Raw genomic sequence first — 25,113 nt, 5'->3', positions numbered from 1 at the left:
TCGATATGAAAGATACTGTGCCCTACTTTCGGTAGTGTCTTCGGTGCAGTTTTAGTTCTTTTGTCATTGGTTCCCATGTTGCACGTAGGAAGGACAGAGAATATGGGGCAAGAGGATTGCTGGCGCTCAGCGGTGCGACAGAGCCACGGTAGTCCTGGAGCTGTTGGTGCAGTTGCCAGCTCAGAACAACCATCCGCAGCTGCTCCAACCTGCATCCTGCAACGACTTCTGAGTCTACACTGTGAAAACAAATACCTCCCCCACTGCTCTTGACACCAGGTCAGCTTTCTTGGTTCCAAAAATCCCTTGTGCTGGTAGCTGCTGCCATCATTTCAAGCAGAGAATTACCTTGGTGTTCTCCAAATATGCCTGTCTGATGTTACACTTAAAATCATGGGCAGCAAACAAACCACAGTCTCAAACATGGGCAGTAGTGCGGACACTGGAGGTGAGGAATTCCAACTCTCATTAAAACTCCCTTTTAAATGCCTTACAGAAAAGGATGGAGGTGAAAAGCTGAAAGCAGAGTATGAGGTGGTGGTGGTATCACTAGTGATTATCCTGTTGGTGTTGGACTCTGGTATTAATATTGCTGAATTCTGAATGCTACTCCTACCTTTTATTGTAAAATTACCAGTACAGAGCTTACTTTTTTGGTGCAAATTCTGAAGTTATTAATGCACAGAGAAATTACTGTGCAGATCTGCCTGGGATTAACAAAATCTCTCTTGGGAAGACTTCCCATTAAAGTGTCCTGATAAGTAAAGAGGATGGGGATCATTCAGCAGCAACATAACTCAGCAGCACCGAGTCTGCTCATGGGAGGCTTCATTAGAGTAGTGCAATATTTTAAAGCGAAGCAAACATTTTTGGGAAATGAACAAGGAGTTTTGGTGTTCGATCAGGATTTGGGTGTACTGGCAGAGGTGTCTGGGAGGAAATGCCAAAGCCACACTTCGGGTTCATTACCTGACGTGTCTCTATGAGAAGCTTGCACAGTGACAGCTGCTCTAGAAGCCTGTAGAACTGCATGTACGCTCACACGTCCGCAGCCCCCGAGCTAATGACATAACGTGCTTAAAGCTCGGGATAACTGCAGGCAGTGCAATTGGTTCACGCTGCCCAGTCCAGTTGATAGCACTCAGTCTTGATTTTTGTCACAACGAAGTGACAAAATACCTGGTGCTCACAAGCAGGCCCCCGTCGTGCCCTTCTCATGTGTGGTGACACCAGGGTGGGTGTGCTTCGGGCTTTGCCCACGGAACACAACGTGGGCAGAGCAGTTGCTGCGTGCCAAATCTCTGCTGTTGGATTTACAGCTGAAAAGGAGCAGACAGGAGAAAAATCCATTCCTGGGCTGGCCTTCTGTCACCTTTGGGAGGCCAGGTCGCTGGTGCACCTCTACGCTGGTGATGAAAAAGACATCTCTTCCCCAGACTGACCTGTTCAGCTTCTGCTGCCAGCCCTACAGCTCGTTATACCTGCGCCAGCTCAACTGAAAAGTGCTCTCGTATAAATTTTCTTTCTACCAGGAAGTTTTTTATGGCTGTGATAAAGTCACCCCATATCCCTTTCTTTGATGAACAGATGAAGTGCTTTTATCCCTTCAAGACAGAGCATGCTTTGTTCTTTCCCAGGGCTCTGCTGGGAGCCCCCTTTGGCCCGGTGCAGCATCCCAGGACCCGGAGGGAGCAGGGGAACCTCTCTGCTGCTGCTCAGCACCAGGGTCCCATCACATTTAAGGTCAGCATTGGCTCCTCGGACCTCAGCAGCACGCTAGGAGCGGCTGGGTGCTAATTACCCACTGCCTCCCTTCTCCCCAAGGCATTTTGCTATGTTATAAAAAACACATTCACACCTTACGTTAATTTACCATTTATACAAACGCCTTCACAAGAGGCGGAACAACAAAGAGCGGCCTGTTTGTGATAGAATACGATTAGCCAAAGATAAAAGAAGACTTTTTTTTTTTTTTTAATATTATTATTTTATTTTAAAATCTCAGCGCAGGGCTGGAGCCCCGCACGCCGGAGCCAGGCGGGGCGGCGCAGGGCTGCCTGTAGCCGGCAGGTGGTGCCGCCGAGCCGGCCCCGGGAATAAAGTCGGGAGAGAAGGGAGCGGAGAAATGTGACCGAGATGGGGCAGTTGGCACGGGGAGGAAGCGGATAGGAGAGAAAAAAAAAAAAAAGAGAGAGAGAAAGAACAAAGAAATCGCGCTGCAGGAGGACGGGCGGCAGAGCTGGCTGGACTCTTGGGGGGAGAACTTGCAGGGCTGCGGGAGCAGAGGCGAGCAGACGGCTTTGTCTGAAAAGGGCTTGCAAAGGCACCACCTAATCCTGCCGCTCCCCTCCCATGCTGAAGGGAAGGAGGGCTCCTGGGAGGCAGAAAGAAGGGGAAAGCGTTGGGGGCTGCGGCATCGCGGCGGCCGGGGGAGAGCCCGAGACCCCCCTGCTGCTGGAAGGGGTCGGGGGGGTGCGAGCAGCCCCTGCCCTCGCTGCCCCGCACGGTCGGGGATCGCCGGGGGGTTGGAGCCGAGAGCAAAACTAGCAGCTTGCAAAGTGAGATTCCGGAGGAAATTTAAAGAGCATCCGGATCCGGAGAAAGACAGAGAAAGAAAGAGGAAGGGAGAAATAAATCAGAACGCGGAGAGAACCCGAGGCAGCTGAAGAAAGGACGGGCGAGAAAGAAGCTGACACCCAGGCGGAGATGGGGTGAGCCTGGCAGTTTATTATTCTTGTATCGCTTTGTTACTGATGGCAGCCGAGCTATTTTTAAGGTAACTGCAAAAGAAATCAAGGCTTTAAATTGCATTCTTTATTTTTCTTTTTTCTCTTTCCATATTGCAAGCTTTAAAGTTTAGACTCGCCTTTGATTTTAGGGGTCAGAAAGTAGGAAATTGCAAGTCTGCAACTTCTTAAATCAACTCGTGTGTAAGGGAAGCCTCTCGTGATACATACGTTGTGTGAAGCCCAAACTGGGAGACTTGCTGGGAGGACTGGAGCTGGGCTGTGTTCCCAAACTTTTCCAGAAGTTGGAAGTTGGAGGTTTTGTTTGGCTGTTGTGACTTTGGCACTCAGTAAAATGGATTCTGTTTGCATTTCTAAATGAATAAATGGCTGGTTGAAATTCCCTGCTGCTTTAGTTTATAATCCTCCTCAGATTTTCCAAGAATGAAATAATGCGGCGTGGATGTGGCAGTGAATTCTGGCATGGAAATAGGGGCTTAGCCTGGTATTTAATTTATGCCCTATTTATAAGTCTCAATCGTGTAAGTTTAAGGACCTGACATGTTGTTGTGAGTTTCTTGTGCAATAACTCCTTGTGGCTGGGGATCTGTAGGAAACCTGTCTGATCAACCCCCTCCAAATGTGTGGGTTTGACATTACAAGACAAATAAATAAAATTCTTTGAGGCTTGTTTTCCTCTTGCTGACTTTCCTCTCGGACTGTCTAGATAAATGATTGAGCATTCAAACACACATTCAAGAGGCAGGAAAGGCAGAGACAAAGAATCAAAAGTGACAGCAGTGTGAATGTGGCACAGATCCGTTGAAGTTGGCAGAGTTTGTGCTGATCCAGGGTAAAGCAGCAAGCGTCCCTGTTTTCCTGTAACTTTTCCAGTGATCCACAAAGTCGCTGTAAAACTTCTAAAGCTGCCAGGAAGGGTGTAGCAAGCAGAGTTTGGGACTAGCTGGTTTATCTCCCAGGGCTGTGGGATGAATCCTTCTTGGATCAACCACAGCTAACACCCAGCAGTTACGTGATTTTTTTAGAGGGCCACCAGCTCCCGTGGAAGAAACATTTGGACACTGTCATCATCTCAGCCTGCTTGGATTTCACTCTGTAATTGTAGCGGTGTAGTAGCAAAACTATTGTTAAGCCAGAGATGACGTTTCTACCCAAAATTCCTTACTTCCACTTAACTCCTGAGTTAAAGTGTCTTCTTGCTCACACACTGATCACATGGGGTTATTAAGTAGCTTTCAGCAGCATTTAGATTCCTCTTCATACAAAAGAGATTAAAAGCACACCACCTTTACGTGATGTTCTGGCAGTAGATCTTAGTTATTCCTGAAGCAGGGATTCTGGTCTTTGTTCCTCTGGATTAGATTTATTTTATTTTATTTTGTAACGTCGTGTTCTGCTTTTCATGGACAGGCTGTCCCTGGTCTCTTCTGTACTCACTGCCCTGTAGATATTAATGTTTAGCATTTCCTCTCTGAAGAGGATTGTTGTCAATAACACTTGATCCTGAGGGAAGTGAGCGTAGGTCCTAGCTGAGCCTTCAGTGGACACTTTATTTCTCTGACTCTGCTAGGCGCACTGTCAAATAGAAGCACAAGCAGATGCAACTTCTAAGTTGATCAGGATAGAGTTTACCCACTTGTCACGTTTATCAACCAAAGAATTCAGCCGCTCTTGTCCATACAGCCATCCCACTGACCTCTGCTGAGCAGGCAATTCACATGGGCCTCGTCGAAGGGGCTGCTGCCGCTCCTGGAGCTCTGGCAAGGACAGGTCGAAAATAGCAGCAGACCTCAGTGAGTTCTACGAGCGAAGGCAGGTGTATGTGCCTGGAAGTGTGACGGGTCCTGTAGCTCGTAATGAAGATGCAGAAGCAGAATTTGTGTCGCAGGCAAGGGGCATTTTGAATTGCATACGTATCTCCACGTCTCTGGTTCTAATTATTACCAGACATGTTTTTTCTCAGGAACGTATAAAGAATTATCTAGCTGCACTCCAGCTCTGCTATTTTCTAACTGTAATTATTGTACAGACTTCCAGCAACGCTGTGAGTGCGTCAAAAGAAAGAGCTGTTGAGCTCAGCAGCAGAAGTAACAGTTGTCCTGGGAGGGTGAGTGTGCAGATTATGCTGGAGACACCCAGCAGCAGGGTACTCAGCAGCTGAGGTACACTGTAGATAGAGACTGGTTTCCAAAAGGGGTGGAAAAAGACTTTTGTTCTCAAAACAAAATGAAAAGGAAAGGGAAAAAACAACAAGTTATGTCTTTAAATGCCCTTGATCCCCTTTCTCTGTGCCTGACCTTGTATGCTTGCCGCTATTCCCCACGCTGATCCTGACAGGAGCGTATTCAGCTGGGATTCCTTTGCTGCCCTTTATCTGCAGGCAGGCCAGGAGGCAGCTGCTTTTCATTCCTGTGCTAAACCCTGCCGGGTAATCTCTTGGGAGTGGGGGGAGGCCGAGGGCAAAGCAGCCCACAGCCAGCTCCTGCTGCTGGAGCTGCGCTGCTGAACCTTCCCCGTGAAGTCTGGCCTCTCCCACCTGGGCGCTCGCAGCGTTGTGCCCAAGGTGACGTGATGCAGCACAGATTGAGAGCAAAGCTGCAGCTGAGGGGGCTTGAAAACCTCCATGGCTGTTAGAACAAAGGGCTGCGAGCCAGCCTTCCCAAACTTTGGTCCTAAAGCAGTGGGGTTTTGCAGTTCAGTGTCTAACACCCAGTGTCCCTGTGGTTGCCACAGGCTCTGGAGGGAGCTGCACCCAGCGAAGGGGAAGGGTTGGACTTGCAGAAGAAATGCAATGGGAAAGAGACAGGGTTTGATTCTGCAGCCCCATTAACCCCCACTTCTTCCCCAGACAGCACTGACACACAGTCAGCAGCTCTTCAGGCTGCTCAGGGAAGATAAAAGGAAACAAAGGCAGCAGCCGAGGAGGAGGAGGAGGAGACCGCTTCTCCTGTCCCCTCTGCGTTCCAGTTCTGCCTTTTGAAATATTGGGCTCAGAAACGCGTTTTCCCTCAACCCACCCCAGGCAACCCCCTCCCTGGAATTATCCAGGGCCGTGCCGTGCTGTAGGGTTTCTCTCTCACGAGCTGGTGATCCGACAGAAGGAAGAGCCCCGGCCCTGACGCAGCCAGCGCGGCCTCCCAGCTGACTCAGCGTGGCAGCGGGCTGAGCGCCAGCGCTGAGCCACATTTCTCTCATGCTCGCCTGCTCACGTACCCCTCTCGGCTCTGCCCTGCGGACACCCATCCAGGAAACCAGCCCTTGCAGAGGGAAAGGGTTTTGGGAAAGACGGCAGCGAGAATCGGAGGGTTCCCACCACGGCAGCTGGGAAATTCTTATCTGCTGCTGTGGCTGGCAGAGGGCCTTTATCACAAAACCACCTCTGTTTTGGGGTCTTTGAGCCCAGCCACAGGGCGCAGTGTGAAAATACATTCCTTGGTCTCTGTGCTCTTGAAGGTATCGTGCTCCTGGCAGCAGGAGTAGCACACCCCAAAGCCCTTCCCTACCCTTGTGGCTTAGCATTGTTGTGCCCAGGGGTCACAGAAACAAATGATTCTGCTGATCTGCTACTTTGTGATTTCTCAGCTGGTGTTTTTGATTAGTTTTTTTTAGATGAAGGGGGACAACAGACTGCCTAGGTGTACAGTGAGGTGTTTAAAATGATTCCCCTGCCTGCATCTGAATGCCAAGAGGCTCCTTTCTCTGACAGGTAAATGAGTGTCCCTGCAATGAGAAGCTGCAGTGAGAGAGGAGTCACACGTGAACTTCTAGAGGTGCCCTTGACCAAACCCCATCCAGGAACACCAAGGCAAATGCAGTTTGTGAACGTGGAGCTCAGCACATTCCAGCTGCTGCCTCAAGTGCCTAAATTGCTTATTCCTAAACCTTGGAAGTTTGCAATATTTGTGTCTCTGGAGTGCTTCGAACTTGGACTTGCCCTCCAAATCTCTCTCTTAAAGATCTATAGGTTACATTTGTGTCTAGGATTCAATCCTGCCCCCTTGTCACATGCTTTTAGAATTGAAAACAGGATGGAAACAGGATCCGTTTGGGGAACGGTGATCCTAAAAGCTTCCCCCTCCCAAGCACACACGACAAGGTTTCTTTCTGGTCATGCAGCAATGGGGCAAGTGAGCAGGAGGTAATAAGTAATTCAGCTAACCAAATGGGCATGTTTCAGGTGGGTAGACAGGATTGTGAGGCTACAATTACTGAGGACAAGAAATAAAAGGTTCTCAGTAGGAAAAATCCTCCAGATTGCACAGAAAAAAAGAAAAACAAGGACAAAGCATGAGCCAAATGCAGTGGTGCAGTCAGAGAGAAACCCCTCCCCACACCCTGCGTCGAAGCTACTGAGCAAAGACATTGCTGGATGCCATAAAAGATCTAAACCAAACAGTGTTTAAAGAAAAAAATAAATGAAAAGGAAAAAAGATTTCTTCCTCTTGCCCTTTTCCTTTCAAAGAGGTCTGGCAGGAGGGCTGCAGTTAGCAGCTACCCTCAGGTTTAGGAACCCGCTGATGAGAGCGAGCCTGTAACTGTCAAATAGGATTTTCCTGAAGAGGTGGTGTTTGCCTTGGAAATACCCCAAGAAAGTCAAAGCAACAAAACATTGCTTCTCCGAGAAGGCTGCGCTGTGTGAGGAGCCCACCAGGCAGCTGAAGTCGGGGGTGTGGTGAAGAGAAGGGAACACGCGGAGCTGCCACGGCGCTATTGAAATTCAGGCATGGAGATAAATGTTTGGCTGAGCAGCTCTTTCAGAGGCTGGCTGTCCCCTCTTCTAACCTGGGCTATTCCTTAAAGTGGGAGATGTTTCCTCGTGGGATTTTACACCCTTATCTCGGGGCTGGAGGTTGCAGTGGGGAACATGCCCCGTTTCCAGCCCGGTCTGTGTCTCCTGTGGCTTAAGGACAAAATCTCTTCACCTTTTTGCTTCTCTTGTGCTGCTAGATTCACCTGCTGGCTTGAGAGGATGTCTCTGGTGAGGATTAGAGAAAGATCTCTGTGAAATCCTGTTGTTTAAGACATCCCTAGCAGAGGGACTCACGGTGGGTCGAACCCCGTGTGGAATTCAGGCTGTGAGGCAGGGCTGGCCCTGCTGCAGCTCAGACATCGTCATATTGTGGCGTGGTGGGTCTGGAAAGCATGGTGCCTGTGGATATCCTGATCCACGTGGCCCCACACACTGCGGGTGCTTTAGGGGATGGTGCTGGTTCCAGTCCCTGGTGCTCCCATCCCCTTTGGAGAGGCCTCTCCTGGCGGTGGTCCGTCTCCCATTCTGTTGCAAGGGAGATTCTCCAGCATGCTCCATCTGCAGGAGCCCTGGATTATTCCAGAAGCTCCTATTTAGGATCAGCCTCACAGGCCTGCGAAGAGCCTGCATCCAGGCAGGACATTCAAGGACAGCCCATAAATCTGGTGACATATGTGTTCAGATTACGCTGAATCGGAGAGACAGCTCTGCTTTTAATCTCCTCCAGTCTTTGGCACCTCTTTGCCCGCTGTTCCCCCACCAGGTAAGACAAGGCACGAGTGCAAGGGAGTGAACTGATGCCACCTGTACCTCCTTGGCATCGGGCAGTGCTTGCAGGGTGTTCTCCCCCAGGCTCTTGGCAGCACCTCGATGCATCCCAACCTGGCAAGTTCCCTCACTTGGAGGCAGTGAACTCAGTCCCTCTGGCCCACTCAGTCCTCACCACCCCGCTGACCCCATAAATTAAGAGGACAAATAATGATTTGCTCTCGTAGCAATGGTGAAATGAGCAGCTATTCATTAAGAAATCAATTTGGATACCGTAGTGATGAGGATAATATAAGAATCAAGGTAGCAATGAGACCAGTGAGCAGTTGTGCATGTCAGCTTAATGACCACTGAGTCAGACTCCAGCCAGTGAGCAGATCAGCAACGATTGATCCAAACCCTCTCTTTGTGCATCCTTCCCAAACACCCAGCGACCTCCTTCCAGCAGCTCTCCTGAAGGAGAATCAACAAGAGGAGGCAGCATCCCAGAGCCAGGTGCTTTGCTGTTGTAAGGAACACGTAAGGAATAGATGGATTAATTAAATTATGTCTCCATTTTTGGTGTTAGCTGTTTGGTTTAGCCTGGTGGCTGGGAGCCTGCTGCTGGAGTGTTGGGGGACCTTTCACTTGGGGGAAATTTACTTCTAAGCTATCTGTGGGGTGTGGGACTCTTAGATTTTACCCTTCCCCCAGGGCTGGGTACAAATGCTGGCAGAGTGGAGACCTGGATCCTTTCCAGTTGCCATCAGACACTTGCTGATTGTGTGTGCATCTCCACCAGATCTTTGTCTTATCACTCATTTGATTCGCTTTTTCTTAATTATCTATGAAGGACAGCCCTGGGGGATGTAAGTGGGTTTATTTACACGTGCCCTTTCCACTGGTATGTCCACGTTGTTACGGGGACTCCCGGCTGGGAGCAGGAAAAGAAGAGTCAGCAGTTGAGGGTGCGTGGCGTATGCAGCATACACCCTTAAAACACAGGGGAAAGAGGGCTGTGGAGGGAGAGAGAACATGACAGTTTGAATCCTGTGCACTTTCAAGACTATTTTTAAATGCTTTGTAGTGTTTTTGGAAACAGGAGGTCAGCAACTTGGCCAGAAGCAAGCTGAAACAGGCGGGTGCTCCTCACACATTACTCTGCCGTGCATCTCAGATGTCTTTCAGCACCGGCTCTTTCCCTGCTCTGAACTTCCTCCAGCACCTATTCCAGTGCCACTTGGTCTTGCCTGCGTCCCCTCCTTGCTAATCCACTCAGCTGTGCTGAGCTGTGTCAGACCCTGCCGTGGTTCTGCTGCTGAGGAACATAGAAAGGTTGAGGCAGAGCCTTTTTCATTTGTACCCTGTTAGAGACGTGCCCTGAGATTTGCAAACGTCACGGGCTCTGTCGTCAGGACCTCCCCGGAGCTCACATCCCATATTCTCACATCAGTGGAGTCTCAATTCCTTGGTTTTCTTCCCTCTTGGCTTGCACTGCTGCCTACTCACTGTCTGTTTTTCTTGTGTTCCACCGCTTAGACCCTGGGAGAGCTTTTGTTGTGCAGTGTTTGCTCTAACCTTGTCAGACAAGTATGTGAGCAGCGAAAGGAAGGCTAACGTGCTAGCCAGCATCCTCTGCAATCAATTCTTGTACTAGCTAGATACGTTTTGTGTCATTTTACTGGATTAAAAAAGGAAAAAAATACACCTTTCTAAGGCAGTTGGGAGAAGGCAATGATGTGCTACCCTCATGGAGCAATCTTCAGCCTCCGTTATCAGGGGCATGCAAGGTGGCAGCAACTATTCCCATTTGCAGTGAGGAAAGGGGAGACATCGCAGAATCTTCTGAAATTCTTCTTGTTTTGCTTCCCTCGGAGGCAGACAGGTGCAGGAGTTCCTGCCCTGGCACCAAGCAGGCAGGTGAGGCTGCAGACATGCCCTGCTGCTGTTGCTGCCAGTCTGCGTTCTGCTGGAAGCGAAGCACATCTGGTGTGGCTGGCAGCCGGCCTGCTCGTGGAGTCTGGGAGACTTTCGCATTTCTAACTGGAAGGGAAAGACCTCTCGGAGACAGCGTGAAGCTTTGTTGCTCCAGGGAAGACCACAAGGCATGAACAAGCATACGAGGAGCGTCAAAGACAGCAGCGATTATGTAAGGACATGAAAAGTGGAGCGCCCTTCCCCACTGACACCAGCAGCAGTGCATATTTCAATGCACCTGGAGCATCTCTTGGAGTACCTGAGACCAGGGGAAAAGACCTCGTGCCCAAGGGCTGTGAGCTGCATGAGCAGGCAGCCAAGAGCCAAGCCAGCCTCATGCAAGTAGAAAAAACATAAGCAAAACCCTGTGAAGATGGGCTGCTCTGTCTGATAGATCTTCCAGAGCTATTTATTTTCCATTCCTGGTGCTCAGAAGGAAGGTAAGGCTGGCTTTTGTGGTTACACTGATTATGAGACAGCAGGCAGCAGGGTGCCCCCTGTCCTGGACTGACCAGGAGGAAGGCAGAGGGATTTCCGTGTATCGAAAGGCTCAGAGGTAGGCCAAGCAGGGAGGGTGAGGGATCTGGGCATCCTTCGGGTTGCAAATTCACTTTCTTACCCCTCTGCTCCTTTTCTCTTTTCGAGACCTTCGGTCCCAATGGTAGAGGCAGAGCAGAGCAGGGTGGGGACCCCTCACTGCAGAGACTACTTTACAAAGCAAATGAGCAGGCAGCTGCCTGCGTCTTGCTGGGGGACAGCACAGGGCAGCCACAGGGGTTCCTCAGGTTGTGCCTGGCTCCGTGCTGCATGCACTGGGTGAATTCCCAGGTCCTGCTGCAGCACCAAGACTGCAGGCAGAGAAGGTTATCCCTGGAGATCTGTCAGGGCATGTGGCAGGGGCTGTCCCATGCACCACTTGGTCCCAAACCTGCTGCAGTCAGCAGGAGACTTTCCACTGACGCTGGGCACAGAGCTCACCACTGAGGAGCGAGCACAGGAATAACTGCTGTGCGTGCGAGGGGTGATGTGAGGAGGGTTTTCCGTCACCGTGTCACTGCAGCCAGCATCACGTGCGTGTGACTGGAAACGTTAGAGCCTTCCAGGCTCCTCCGTGGCCCTCTCCCAACAGCCGGCTCCTGCTGCCAAAGGGATTTGCTCCAGTTACACGGCTCACCCAATTATCTGCCATGACAGGGAAAGAAAACTTATTTAGTGATGAGAGATCGTTACGAATTACAAGCTCTGCAAGCTTGGGACAAACGAACCCCTTAAGTGCTGCCTGGTTGAACGCTCTGTCTGTGCTCTGCGTGATAAATAACAGCTGAATTTCTCCATCGCTAGGAAATGAATCACTCTGGAGGCAAAACCAAAAAGGAGCCTCAATCCAGCTAGGAGACCTGAAAAGGAGGCTGCTGGAGGAGAGACGTGCACTAACCCCCTTGGCCTGTAGTCTGTCTTACGCTTACTAACAAATGTCAACAACTAAGTAATGTCCCTCCTTTTTCTTTCTGACACTAGACCAGGACTTGGGGGTCAAGATGCAGGGACATTAATTTTCCCTAACTCTGTGTCTTGTGTCTTGAAGGATAAGTCATGATCAATGTAAAACATGGTTTCTGTTAGTGGAGCCCAGAGAATTTGAGTCTCATTTGAAAATCAGACTGTGGCTGAATAAAACCAGCCAGCGAGGATGCCCAGGAGGGGCTGGTTTAGACCTTTACGCAGTCTGCTCCTGAGCAAGCGATCTGAGTCAGGACTGCAGCCTGGGAACAAGGCTGGAAGCTGGGAGGGAGAAGGGAATATTTCATTTTTTTTCCTAAGTTTTGGTGATGCCTACAGAAAACACCAGGTACCGGCATCTTCGTTCTGCTCACTGCAGCTGTGAGGACTTGAAAGGGGCTGGAAATAGAAATTTGTGGATTTCAGGGGCTCACATGTCGCACGATTGTGACTGTGCTTTGTTTGCAGCTGTTGAGCCCAGGGAGGGGGTTATGGGATGTATCCAATCCCATCAGACTTCGTTGGCTGTAAATAGAGTGTGGAAATGACCAGTGCCTTGGGTTTTAACCAAAGGCAAATGGAGACCCCATAGGCTGGTGCACCTGGGCTGTTGTGTCACGGAAACATTCCTTCCTGCCTCTTGAAATGCTCAAGTTACATCCTGGTGCCTGGGATTCGACTCCTTAGTTCGGCTTAGACACCGCTGGTTACAAAATGCAGGCAGTGCTTGGTTCGGTGCTTTCACACAGCAGCTGCACATTGTGTGGTGAAGTGTTTCCTCTAATTCATTCTTAAGTGACTCGCCTTTAATCCTGCAGCGTGACCTCTTGCTGCAGGATGCGCTTCCCAAGCGTGAGTCAAGGGAGGAAGAGCTGTGCTGAGGGGAAGGCACTTCTGGTGCTCACAACCCGAACCCACAAACCCATCCTCCATCCATCCACCCATCCACTTACAGGAGTGATGGGGAGCTTTGGTCATGACTCCCCTGATAAGGAGGGACACTAGAAGATACCAGTGCAAGGCTGTTTGAGACATCTGGGTCTGTGGGAGCTGCAGTGCTCAGCACCTATGTCACGGATCCCTGGAGTGGAGGCAAACAGCAGAAGTGCCCCTGGCATCGCATAATGCAATGCGGGTGCTAGAATTTCAATCCACCTCTCCCATTGCTCAGCTTTCCCTCTGCCCTCACGGCTCCGTTCATCTCTCTTGCAGGGAGCAGCCAATCTTCAGCACCAGGGCCCACGTTTTCCAGATCGATCCCGCCACCAAACGGAACTGGATCCCCGCCAGCAAGCACGCTTTGACTGTCTCCTATTTCTACGATGCCACACGCAATGTGTATCGGATCATCAGCGTGGGGGGCACCAAGGTAGGGAGTGTTTGCTGAGAGCAGCACACAGTTTGAAAACAAGTTTGTCTCCAGCCAAAATCTGTTCTGCAATTGATGTTTACTGTGTCGAGCTGGCCAGTTCTCAGCATGGGGCATGTGCTAGCATTCCCACTGCAAGGAATGGAAGATAAAGCACTGTTTCCATGCTCAAGCGTATTTAGTGTTGGACAGTTGACTCCGTGCTGATGGAAAGTGTGCCATAGGGTCTGATGTCCTCCTCCTCCACTCCTCTCTCCCTGCCCTCCCTATCTCTGAGCATGCAAAACATGAGATTTTTCTAAGAGCCTTGACCCTGTGTTAAATCTGACCTTGTAGACAGAATGGACAAAGGCTGAGGGACTCTCAGAGGCAGTTTGTTCTGTCACCACCCCAAGACAAGCTTAACTCTCCCTAAATTTTTCTTGACAGACATTTTTCTGACTTGCTCCTGAAGGCAGATATTCAGCAATCTTCCTAGGCAGTTTATTTTGTTGCTACGCTAACCAAGAGTCTTTCGTAATAGCTAGTCCTAAGTGCAGTTTAAGCCTTTTCCTTTTTTTTCCCTTACTTGCCATGAAAATGGAGAACATCAGAAAGTTTTTCAGTCCCCAGAGACACTCTGTCTCGTCTCTTCTCTTCTAGCAATGAAGGCCCAATGAAGCTTGTGATACTTAAGCTTTTTTCTTTTTTTTTTTTCTTTTTTTTTTTTTTCCATTTTCCTTCAGTAGACAAGAAGATTTATATTTGTTCATGTCACAAAGCTAGACTAGAAAGACTTCTGGTCACCAGAACCCTGAATTGCTGTTTTATACAGTAAAAGCAGGGCTTCTACCCCCAGTCCCTACAGTGCATAGTCACTATGGTGGTCAATCCCACACCATCGTTCTGAGGCAGCAGCGTGGAGATTTCTCTGACTCACTTTTGCCTTTCTCCACAGGCAATCATCAACAGCACTATCACCCCCAACATGACCTTCACGAAGACGTCTCAGAAATTTGGGCAATGGGCAGACAGCCGAGCCAACACGGTCTATGGACTGGGCTTTGCTTCGGAGCAGCACCTCTCCCAGGTAACGTGGCAGGTGCTGCCAGAGCCCTGATCCCAGCAGGGTGAATGTCCCTGAAACCCAGAAGGAGGAAAGATTTTAGGGTCTTTAGATGTAGTGCTGTTCCCACTGTGCTAAAGTCCGATGCACGATGCCAGGAAATGCTTTAAAGGAATATTTGCAGTGTCCTGGATGTCACAACATGAATTTGGATTTAGGGCTCAATTTTTGTCATCTCTACTTAGCTAATCCCACAGTTGTCAGTGCTGTGGGTAGTGGCAGGCGGGGGCTATTCCCTCAATTTTATTATTAATTGAAGAGAAAGTAGAAAGCACGTTGAGCGAAGTAGCAAAGGGAGGAGGAGTGACCCAAACATCAATTCTAGTTTGTTCCGCATTTCAGTTCAGCAGCAGAGTGACTTTTCCGCTCCCCTCTAGTTTGCAGAGAAGTTCCAGGAAGTGAAAGAAGCAGCCCGCTTGGCAAGGGAGAAGTCCCAGGACAAAACAGAGCTGACCAATCCTGCCCTGAACATCACATCTCACCAGGTAATGCTCAGAGCCAGGCGTGGGCAAAGCTCACTGCTAGGGAAAATGGTCCCTGCGCTGATCTCTGGTAACTTGCGTATGCTTCTATCCTTCATCCTTTTCTGCCCGAGGGCGTTCTCGACAGACACTGAGGTTGGAGATTCACATTTCGATGACATCTGTGGCCTTGAGGTCACTCTACTGAAGCACATGAAGTGGATTAAATAGTGCTTAAGTGGAGCTCCTGGGAGGGTTTACAGTCCTCCCTCTTTGACAGTTAAACTATCGTAATCATTTGATGTCTGGTAAAGCCGTGCTGGAAGAGGTTTGGGGTATTTTGCTGGTGGTGGGTTTTGATTTTGTTTTCTTTAGAATGGCTCTCCCAGGGCTCAGCGTGACAATAACAAGCAAGCAGCATGCAGGGGCGTGTGTTTGTTGCCTGGCTGAAGATTGTAGGAAGGAAGATGCAAGGCATTTCCAGCATTTTTGTGTTTATTTTTGGGGGTTGCTGCAGAGGGGTTCTTCTCCCAAGCGTTTCTGGAAGGTGGTGATGTTGTCCATGGGGGTCTGTGGAGATACAGAGACTTCTTAGCACTGCTGACTGAGAAGTCCTTGCTAGACTATTTCCATTTCTGTCCTGTTCCCACTGTGGAAGAGAAGGAGCTGTGCTGTGAGAGCAGAACTCACTCTCCCCTACCTCAGGAACTCTCCACGAAGGTAGAGCTGCGGGCGTGACAGCCAGTCATTCAATTTTCTTTTCCCCAGGAGACCAAGCCAGAAAGCTTAAGCCCATCACATATCATTCTCACACGTGTCACGCTTGCAATTTTTACCCGTCTCCCTGGATAACTAAATCAACTCCAGCAGCAGTAGGGTGGAGAGGAGGGGATAAGTGGTGGAGAAGCCTTCCCGTCTTTTTCTCTTGGTGCAGCAGTTCAGCGTTGAGGGTGAAGTTGCCCTCCCAAATAGTGTGCTCCAGAGGTTTGCTGTGTGTTTCCCTGAGCTCCTGGCAGTAGGAGAGGAGCTGTAGGATGGAGGACTCTGCGTTCTCTGGGTTGAGTACAGATGGAATGGCAGCAGAGGAGGAGGAGGGAGTGCGAACAGTACCTTGGCCTGCAGTGAAGAGAGGGAGGTGGAGGCGGTGGCTCTGCGGAGACTGGAAATGTTGTCTGGGGTGGAAAAATGGAGAAAATCTGCCTTGCTGATGGCTCCCACTAACTTGACCCCATCCTAATGGGTGGCAAATGAGGAAGGGAGTAGGACAAAGCAGTCACAGCAGAACCAAACTTTTAGGTAAAGCACTCCCTGGTCAGTAATAACTGCCCAAGACAGATTCACAGCCAGCTGCAGCCTGGAGAGCTCTCCTGGCTGGGAGATGGGCTGGGAGTGGAGAAACTCCTTGTTCTCTTTGTACCAGGCAGAACGCATCAGGTGTCCCAACAGACACGTCCAGCACCCCTGTGCTGCTCTGGCAGCTTGCAACAGAAGGGATGAGGTGGTCAGAAAGTGTTAAACACAGCTCTGGTAGATGGGCTAAGGCTCAATTTGTCCTTTGTACTTGACTCAGCAGTGCTAAAACTGCCACAACCGAGCCCATGATCGCTCTTCCCTTCCTACCCCTTCTCTCCACACAAGAGCTCACACACAAGGATGCAAAGCCCCTGCCTGCAGCCATCTGGCAGCCAGGATGCCAACACGGTGACACACGCGGTGTCCCCTGCCATGTAGGCACGTGGACCTCGTCCTGCCTCTCCCAGCCCGTACACATCAGCCCAGCAGCCTTTCTGCAGCTATCCCACTGCTGATTTTCAGTCTCTGCATTAATAGAGCTTCAAACAGGAGCTTCAGCCTTGAATAATTGATTGCGTTTCTGTTTGCGAGTGAGCACAGAGCGGATCTGTCTGCTGAAATTAAATCAGAGCGCTCTGATTTTCTGCATCTGCGCTAGTTTATTTAGGCTTCAGACTTCCAGAGCTGTGGAAATCCCAGGCCCGCAGCTCTCTGTTATCCTCTAGCACCTAGCAAGGTGAGGCAGGGTTTTGCAGGTCTCACTTCTTGATCGCTCTCTGGAAGGTTTCTTGAAGCTGGTGTTCAATACATCTCGTGGCCCCGTCTGGCTCTATTTATAGATGTCAGATGACTCCAAAGGCAGGTGGCTGTCCTTACCCCAGGCGTGTAAGGGCTACCTATCAGCTCCAGCAGGCTCACCAGCCACCTGGTCTCACAGCCCTCAACTTAGGATCCCAGAGACTCATTGCTCAGGGAGCCTTTTTATAGCTCAGTTTGCCCTGTTTGTGCCAAGTTTCTTCCTTGCTGTGAGAGGAGGCCGTGAAGGAAGGGTATTCTGGAGGGACCTGTGGATATAAAGTTTGCTTTGGTTTCTGTGTATTCATCTCTGTTCTGCTCTCAGAGTTCCTTCCAGCCTAGGAGGGTGAGTTGTCTCTGCTAGCCCTGATGTACGCAGGAATACAGAGCTGTATCTTAAATCAAGGTACAGAAGTTGCAGCTGAACCCAGGTGGCAAAGCAGGTCTGTCTTTAGAGTTTAAGTCTTTCCACTGCTCTGAGAAACTGCAAGAAAATCCCGTTAGGAATTCAGCAAAACCCTGAAAGAGCCGACTTGAGCAGCTTGGTGTGTCGGGCACAGCCGTGCGACTTGGGTTACAGGCTGCAACGTCTCTGACATTTGTCAGGGGGAAGCTCGGGGCCAGAGAATTCAGTACCTCAAGTTGGGAAGGAGAAATAGCTGGTGTGTGCAAGCTGTGAGCCCACCTGCTCAGGGTGTCTGTGCACTGGGATCGCTGCCCCAGCATGGCATGGAGACAGGGAAAGGGAGGACGTAGCAGCAGAACAGGGCAGCTGCTGGAAGAGCTGAGCAGGACAGACACTGGCTTACCTATCCAAGAGAAAGCCCTGTGTCCACACAGCTTCTGAAGTTATAATTATACCACGACTGGTGCTGCTGAGCCATACGTGAGGGTCTTTGCCACACCTTGTCATGTAGATGTTGAGCACACCTCCTCCTAGGAGCTAGGATTGAAAGCCAAGGTCTCTCACGAGTGTGATAAGAACTAGATCTGTGAACCCAGGCCATGAATGAGTTTACAGGGACCTTGTGGCCACATGGCTCATCTTCACTGCCGTAAGATAACCTCCTCTTCCTCACCCCTCAGGTACTTCCCAGCCCCATCATCAGCTCCAATGGACCAGGAGAAGACAAACTATTCCGCAGCCAAAGTGCCGACGTTGAGATAAGCACAGAAAAGGAGCGGCTGAAGAAGATGCTTTCAGAAGGGTGAGGCTGTCAAGAATGCTTTCTGCTCCTAACACCTAAACTCTCTGTTTTGGCAGGATTTGGAGCGTGTCCCTGTCATCCCAGTGCTCATAGTAGCCTCAGACCAAATGTTGTTAATCCAATACTCCTTGTTGAGTTAGCAAATAATACCCCAAGTCTGCCCAAACCCTTCACTGTACCAATTTCCTTTCTTCCATGGGAGAAAGTTCTCTCATCTCAAAGGTGAAATTTGCTGTTGCTGCAGCATGGGAAGGAGAATGCTTTGTGCCTGCAGCAGGGATGAGTTGTTGCCAGTTATCTGCAGATCAGTAGTCTGTGATACCAGAAGATGTTCACACTTTTCCAGCTGGCCTAGGGCTGCATTTGTGTTAATTCCCCTGATGATTCCAGCAACATCCCTGCTGCTTCCTGTCTTTGTCTGTTCAAAAGACTCGGGGCTAGATTCTGCCCTGTGGCTCCTGCTGAGCTGGGAGCTGAACACTTAGAACATTTTTAAGTTAAAAGCAAGAGTCCTGTGCTACCTTCTGAGTCTAGGGTGGTAGGGTTTCATTCAAAGCAAACTTGGATCCAACAAGGGTTTAAAAATGGATTCACAATCCTATGTGGCAGAGCCCTTTTCTAGTAGCTGTATCTCCCCTCCTGCCCCATTAATCTCACAGTGTGGTTTTTGCAGTTTCAGGAAAGCACGTGTGGCCTCGAAAGTGAATATTATGTGGGGATAAAGGAAAGAGAAGTAGATTCAAGGACTGGAGGAAGCATTTAAATTTGGGAATCAAGACGAAAGTCAAATAGAAAGCTGTGCAGGAAGAGGGAGCACCTCCAGGAGCATGGTTTCAGTGCATGTTTGCACTGCGGGGAGGGAGGAGAGGGAACAAAACCTTTACACTGAGACCCTCACACTGTCCTGCACATCCCCCTGTTCGCTTACACAGCTCGGTGAGTGAGGTCCAGTGGGAGGCTGAATTCTTCAGTCTCCAGGACAACAACAACAAACTCGTGGCTGCTCTCCATGAAGCCAACGCCAACGTGGACCAGTGGAAGAAGCAGCTGGCTGCCTATCAGGAGGAGACGGAAACACTGCGGCAACGGGTGAGCGCTGCAGGGCCCTTGCAGAGCAGATCCGAGGAAACCCTGTCCCAGAGCCAGATGGTGCCCTTGACCCTGTTCTCCCCTGAGGTTCCCTGAGTGTCAGCAGGAGACAGGATTCAGATCCAGGATGCTGCATGCGCCTGGCAGGGAAACATGCCAAAGAATAAGGCCGCATAACAAGGGACCTCTCAGAAGAGCTCCTGTTTTCTGCAGAGCAAGCTGGGGCTGTGCGGAGTCCCTGCAGATAAAGGGAGGAAACCAGAGCCCAAAGTCAAAATGCTGCTTCCCTTCAGATTTTCTGGGGGTAGTTCCTAGGTGCCAGCACTACTGGGTGAGGACCATGCTTCCCTAGAGCTGGACACCAGGGCAGTCTTTTGGCTGCTGGCAGGAAGGATGGACATGGCTCTATCTGCTATAATTAGCTGGAATCCAAGCTGCAACATCACGAAACCCGTGTGGCACAGTACAAACGAGCCCTTGTTCGGTTGGAATAACGGGATCATTTGACCCACGTAATGTCAGAGAGGTCACAGATCAACTGAGGAGCCCTGTGTGTATCTGGACAGAGCACTGACAGTCACACAGCTGGATTTTATTTAGGGGGAGGGCAGCAGTGTATCTGGGAGAGGGTGTTAGGACAGTTGGAGTTCAGCTGCGAAAGGACTCCAGAGCCCTGGAAAAAGAAGCATAAAACCATTTGACTTCTAGATTGCACATTATAAAGACAGCAGGGATTAGAGCAATTAACAGCTGTTTCCACTTGATGGCTGTTGTGTGGCCAGTCTGTGCAGCAAACAACTGTCCCCCAGGATTCACTGTGCCCGTTGCTAATTCTCAGAGCTGGAGTCAGGCAGTAAAAGTTGAGCAGAACATTTTTTTTTCTCCTCTGCAGCAGAAGCCTGCCCTAGGCATGGCATAGGTCTTGGCTGTGCGTACGTAAGTGTGCATTTTGGGGGCTGGCTGAGACAAGCTTCCAGTTCCCTGCCGTTGCTCCACGCATTCTCAATTGTTTGGTGGCTGTTCTCACAGCCAGGGGTTAGGAGTGAGGCTTTCTTGGGGCTTGGGCAAGGGGCAGCCACTGTGAACTTTATAGAATCACAGAATAAACCGGAGCTCAGTGAAACATCTAGATTTTTTGTCCCTAAACCAGGGCATTTGGGGACCAGAGCTGGTTGATTCTGGCCATGGCCATGTGAGCTTCACATATTGTAGACACGGTTACAGGAATCCTAGTGCAGGATTCGTGTCACACCAGGGGTTCAGGGTCTGTCTGTGTGAAAACACCCAGCACTGGAGCTCTGCTTGGAGAGCTCACTGCAAGCCTTGTGAGAGCTTGGGCCTCATCAACAGCTGCTCCAGACCTTCTGACGAGCCTTTAAAAATGAATCCTTGTCATGAATAATGTAAGCCACTGGGCTGAATTTTTCAGGAACGGGGAGCACTCTTGGGCAAACCCTTCCTGCCAGCTCTGCTCTGGTTGAACTGCAGTAACTCCCTCGCCTTCAGCAATATCCGCCTGGGGATGTAAATGGTGCTGGACCTGGCCATAGCTGTGGGTTGTAGGCTCATGTGCTTGAGCTGAAGCCAGTCAGGACTTGCTGGAAGTGCAAAACTGCAGAAGGAAGCAGAGACAGAGTCTCTAGGCAGAGTTTTGCTGCAGTGCGTTTCTGTGCACGGTCTATGCAGAGCAGGAGGAGGGAAATTTTTTCCTAACAACCACAGGAGGGAAGCTGCTACCCTGTTGTGAAAGCCCAGTTGGATTTGCAAGAAAGCCAAAATGTGAGAGAGAATGACTGTTGGTGATAAGACATTGGGGCACTTCTGTATCTCTGAGCCTTCCTTGCTTCTGTGCAGGTAGCAGAACTGGAGTCGCAGGGGGCTCATGATTCCTCCAGCGAGAACAACAAGGAAGAGCTGAGCCAAACCCTGGAGGAGCTGGAACTACTGATCAAGGCTAAAGACGAGGTAATACTCCCTCAAAGCAGAGGAAAACCTGAATCTGGGTGGGCTGTCAGTCACCAACACCCTGTCTTTTATAGCTTGTCTGAGATCTGAGGGCACCTCATGCTCCTGCACAAGATGTCCACGCAAGCCAGGAGCTTCTGTAAGCCAGCACAGCCCCCTCAGTGATTTCTTCTCCCTAGAGAGACAAATCTGAGTGTGAGTGAAGTGCTGGGAGTTTCCCGTGCAAAGGGTCTTGAGCACAGAGTCTCAGCCAGTGCACAAACGACAGGGCTGTCTTATCCCTTCCCCCCTCAACCATCTTCAACTGTAGTTAGCTTCTAGTGGAGTAATTGCTTCTTGCCTTCAGTGCATTTAAATTAATGATTTAACGCTGAGTTTTAATTACAGAGGCTGTGAAGGAAGGGAGATGTGTAGAGAATCTCCCTGCTTTGCACAGCTGTTGGCTCTCTGGTAGCTGTGCTTCAGTAGGATGTGTGACCAGAGCCTTAGGCTTGGAGCCACGCAGCAGAGATTGGGGCAGGCAGGTGCTTTGGGGTTGGCATGTGTTTTGGGGTTCTTCTCCTTTGAAGAGATCTCATGCCCCACGCCAGATTTACTTGGGGTAGAGGTAAAACCCTTGGGCAAAGTGGTGCAGAGTGTTGACCCAGCAGACGAGCAGAACCCCCATGAGCCTGGGATGGGATATTGAGGTCATAAGGGGAGGTATAAGGAAGTCAAACTTCGGAGCTGAGTGTGGTTAGGTGATCCATGGAGCAAAAGAAGGGGCTTTTGCTGGGGTCTGCGGTGGGAGGTGGCCCTGCTGGGACAGGGGTGGATCTGGTGTGATGCTTTTCCTCTTTGTGTTTTAGGAGATTCAGATGCTAAAAAGCCAGAAGTGTGGTCGATGGGAAACAGAGGGCGAGCGTGAGGAGACCCTGCAGAAGCTTCAGGTAAGGATGGCAGAGCTGGGGACACCTCTGCACCTGGATTAGAGGGACCTGTCCCCATTTCTCCTTTGAGCCAAAGAGTGAATGCTGCAGAGCTGCCATGCCTCTCTTGCTTCAGGATGATGAAGGACTGGTCCTTGCAAGTCTCTGCCTTTCTCCACCCAAACTGTGTTCCTCAGAGATACAACGTGGGGCACCAGAAGCAGGCAGTAGCAAATCCAGCCTGCACGTACTCTCCTCTGGCACTTGCAGTTGCCCCTGACATGGGACTGGGAGGGATGGTGGTGTCCTGTAACCCTCTACCTCTCTCAAGTCCTGCTCAGCTTGCTGGATGGCCAGGGATGGCTAGGGGAGAAGAGCTGTGGCTCGATCTGGCAGGCAGGAGGGATGCAAGATGCTCTGCACCTCAGGGCAAGGGCACAGATGGAAGCACGATCTGTTGTGCTGTCTCTGGGGGCAGTGCCTGTGCGTGCTTATCTCCGAGCTACTGAGCGAGGGGATCTGCTATGGGGCTCAGCCCCATACCGAGGCACTGGTTTTCATGGAAGGATAATATCCACAAACATCAAATGGGATCAGACCTGGAGATGATAGGTGTCTGGGGAGGACCTCTTCAAACCACAGATATATAGATGCCTGGGTTTGAGGGACACACACTCACATGCATGTGTTTACTGGGGTGCTGTGGCTCAGGATAGGGAGGACCCCCTGCGAGAGAGCTGCTGCAGTCCTGGGGTGGCTGGGTGTGGGCAGCCTTGTGCTGGGGTGCTGGTGGAGCTGTTCGGTGGAGATAAGCGTGCTGGTCCGTGAGCAGCAGGTATCGGTGCTGGGGCAGCCCCCTCACTGCACTCGTGTCCTTTGGCAGGAGCTGGAGGCTCGCAACGCAGAGCTGGAGCGGCGCCTTCACCTGGCCGAGCAGACACTGTCGGAGACCCTGGCGGAGAGGGAGAAGGTGCAGAATGAAGTCACCAAGGTGGCGGAGATAATGGATGTGAAGATATTTGAGCTCAGTGAGATCCGTCAGGGACTAGCCAAGCTGCTGGAGAGCAACTGAGCAGCAGCATGCTCGGAGGAGACGCCTCCGGAGGAGGGGAGCCTGAGCTGGGACTGGTCGCTGACAGCAATTACGGTCACGGAACAGCCTCGAGGCCTGTTCAGGCAGGATATGCCACCATACCAGCAGCTGCCTGGACAGCGTGGAGACCAGCCGCAGCCACTTCACTGCCCCTTGAACACCCAGATGGAGGGCAGAGAGGATCCGAGCTCCTGAATCCTCCGCAGGGAGGATCTACAAGCCACAGCCAGGCCTCTCTGGACCCTGCCATGGCTGTGGCGTGGTCCAGAGACTGCAGCTGCCCCTGTGCTGCCTTCCCAGCCTCCCTGCTGCCACACCGTCTCCAACATTTTTACCGTTTTCTAGGGGAAGGGACTAAGCAGCCTTTGCATTTTTTTTCAGTAGTTTTTTAGGGAACCACTTGCCTTTTGCAGAATAAGCTGCCTGTTTCCCCACCTAGAGAGGGAGGAGAGGTTCCAGCACGCTGAGGACATCAGTTGCTCCTCTTCCTCTCTCCCAGCCCTAACAATTTTGTGTCTTTCTAACAGGAGCCAGTAACACTGGTCACTGTCAGGAGCTTCCAGAGGTAGCAGCCGCCCCACTGCAGAGAAGGGTGCTTCCCTGACCGCGTGCCCTTTCCACTGTTCAGTCACATCCTCCAGAGGAAAAAAAGAACTGCAGGTTTCAAAGTTCTTATTAGTTTAACACAGTGGGATTTAATGACTTGTTAAAACTTCTTCAAGCTGAGAGCAAAGGCCTGGTTGGGAAGGGGGCATTTGAGAAATGAGTCGTCCCCGTGGGGATGGCCAACCGACTGCTAGATTGGCATCTCTCCCAGCCTCTAAGGGCTGCAGTTAATTGAAATTAAATGGAGCAAATCGCAGTTGCTCTTGGGTGTTTTTTTCTTTTTTTTTTTTCCCCTTCTCTCTTTTATTGGGAAACAGTCCCCAGAGATGTCCTGCTCTGTGTCAGATGAGCCATGTTCTTTTTGAAGGGTACAGGTCCCAGCTTGCCATCCTTGGGCAGATTAAAGAACATTTGGAGCATGCTGGGACCAGTGCCCTCTGGGGCCTGTGGCAAGTCCGTGGGTTATTGTAGATGTTGTCTAGTCGTAGGAATCGAGGGAGGCACCACAGAAACCTGGAAGGTTTTGTCTCCCCCGCGGTGCCCTTTGAGTCTCCTGTAGTTAGCCAGGAGCACGCTTAGCCCTGTGCTGGATGATGAAGCAGTGTCTGTGTAGTAGTTAGTCAGTAACCTCACACGAGTGTTGGATTTGGATTCTGTGGTCGTTTTTTGCCCTCTTTGCTGCTGTAGGTCAGGCAAAGACAGCAGAAATCCTGGGAATGTTTCACAGGTCTGCAGAAACTTTAGTTACGTGGCGAGCGCTGGCTGCCACGCACTGCCTTCTCCGCACCCAGGCAATCCTGGGCAGCTCCTCAGGGCCTGCCTCTTCTTTCGCTCACCTGGTGACCAAGAGAGGAACCCACAGCTTCCACGCACCGCCTGCAAGTTGGGGCAGGATTAGGTCTGGCACCTCGGGAATCTGCTGGAGCCGAGAACTGCTGGTGACTGTGTGCTGGATTGTGTCTAGGCAAAGCCCTTCCCTCTCCCAGGGGTGATGAAGAAACAGCGAAATTTCCAGACCTGTGTAGCCAGGGAGGGGCTTTTGTGTTTGGGTGTTTGGTTGTTTTGGTTTTGGGTTGATTTTCTTTTTTTTTTTTTCTTCCTTTTTTTTTTTTTTTTTTTTGCGTGTGTGTGATTGTTTTTAGTGTTCTGCTTTTTATTTTTGTTATTGATTTTTATTTTATTTTGCATGAAGTGTTCTCAACTGTATGGGACTGGAGCTACTGTAGTAATACTTGTTTCAGGGTATTTAAGGAGGGAAGGAAGGAAGCTGGGTGGCAAAGATTTCTAGGGCCTTGTTTACCACCCCACGCCAGTGTTGATGTTTTATTCCTACAGGAGCAGCCTTCTTTGAAATAGAGATCAGCTCCACGAAAGGTGTGTTTGATTTGTATCTCTGTCAGTGGAATACGGGAGGATGGAGGTGGGACCTGGGTTTATGGGAGAAGAAAAAGCTTCTTATGTTCTCTTTACCACTGCTCTCTCACGCTTCTCTTCTGTGGC

The 25,113-nt window shown here is 50.5% G+C and overlaps 1 protein-coding gene across 1 annotated transcript; it reads left to right on the top strand.

Moving 5' to 3' along the window:
* The first annotated feature begins 2,119 nt into the window (after window positions 1-2,119).
* On the top strand, window positions 2,120-23,869 carry HOMER3 (homer scaffold protein 3). The gene is made up of 9 exons (XM_084302533.1): window positions 2,120-2,711; window positions 12,934-13,090; window positions 14,028-14,159; window positions 14,573-14,680; window positions 17,831-17,952; window positions 18,885-19,041; window positions 20,896-21,006; window positions 21,855-21,935; window positions 22,798-23,869. Exons 1-9 carry the CDS (start codon window positions 2,707-2,709, stop codon window positions 22,984-22,986), a joined length of 1,062 nt encoding a protein of 353 aa, XP_084158659.1. The 5' UTR covers window positions 2,120-2,706; the 3' UTR covers window positions 22,987-23,869.
* The last annotated feature ends 1,244 nt before the right edge of the window (window positions 23,870-25,113 follow it).

Source organism: Netta rufina (genome assembly GCF_964035555.1).
Source record: "Netta rufina genome assembly, chromosome: 28".
Classification (NCBI taxonomy): domain Eukaryota; kingdom Metazoa; phylum Chordata; class Aves; order Anseriformes; family Anatidae; genus Netta; species Netta rufina.
Note: the sequence above shows the minus strand (reverse complement) of the source record. Positions and strands in the feature narration are given on the sequence as shown.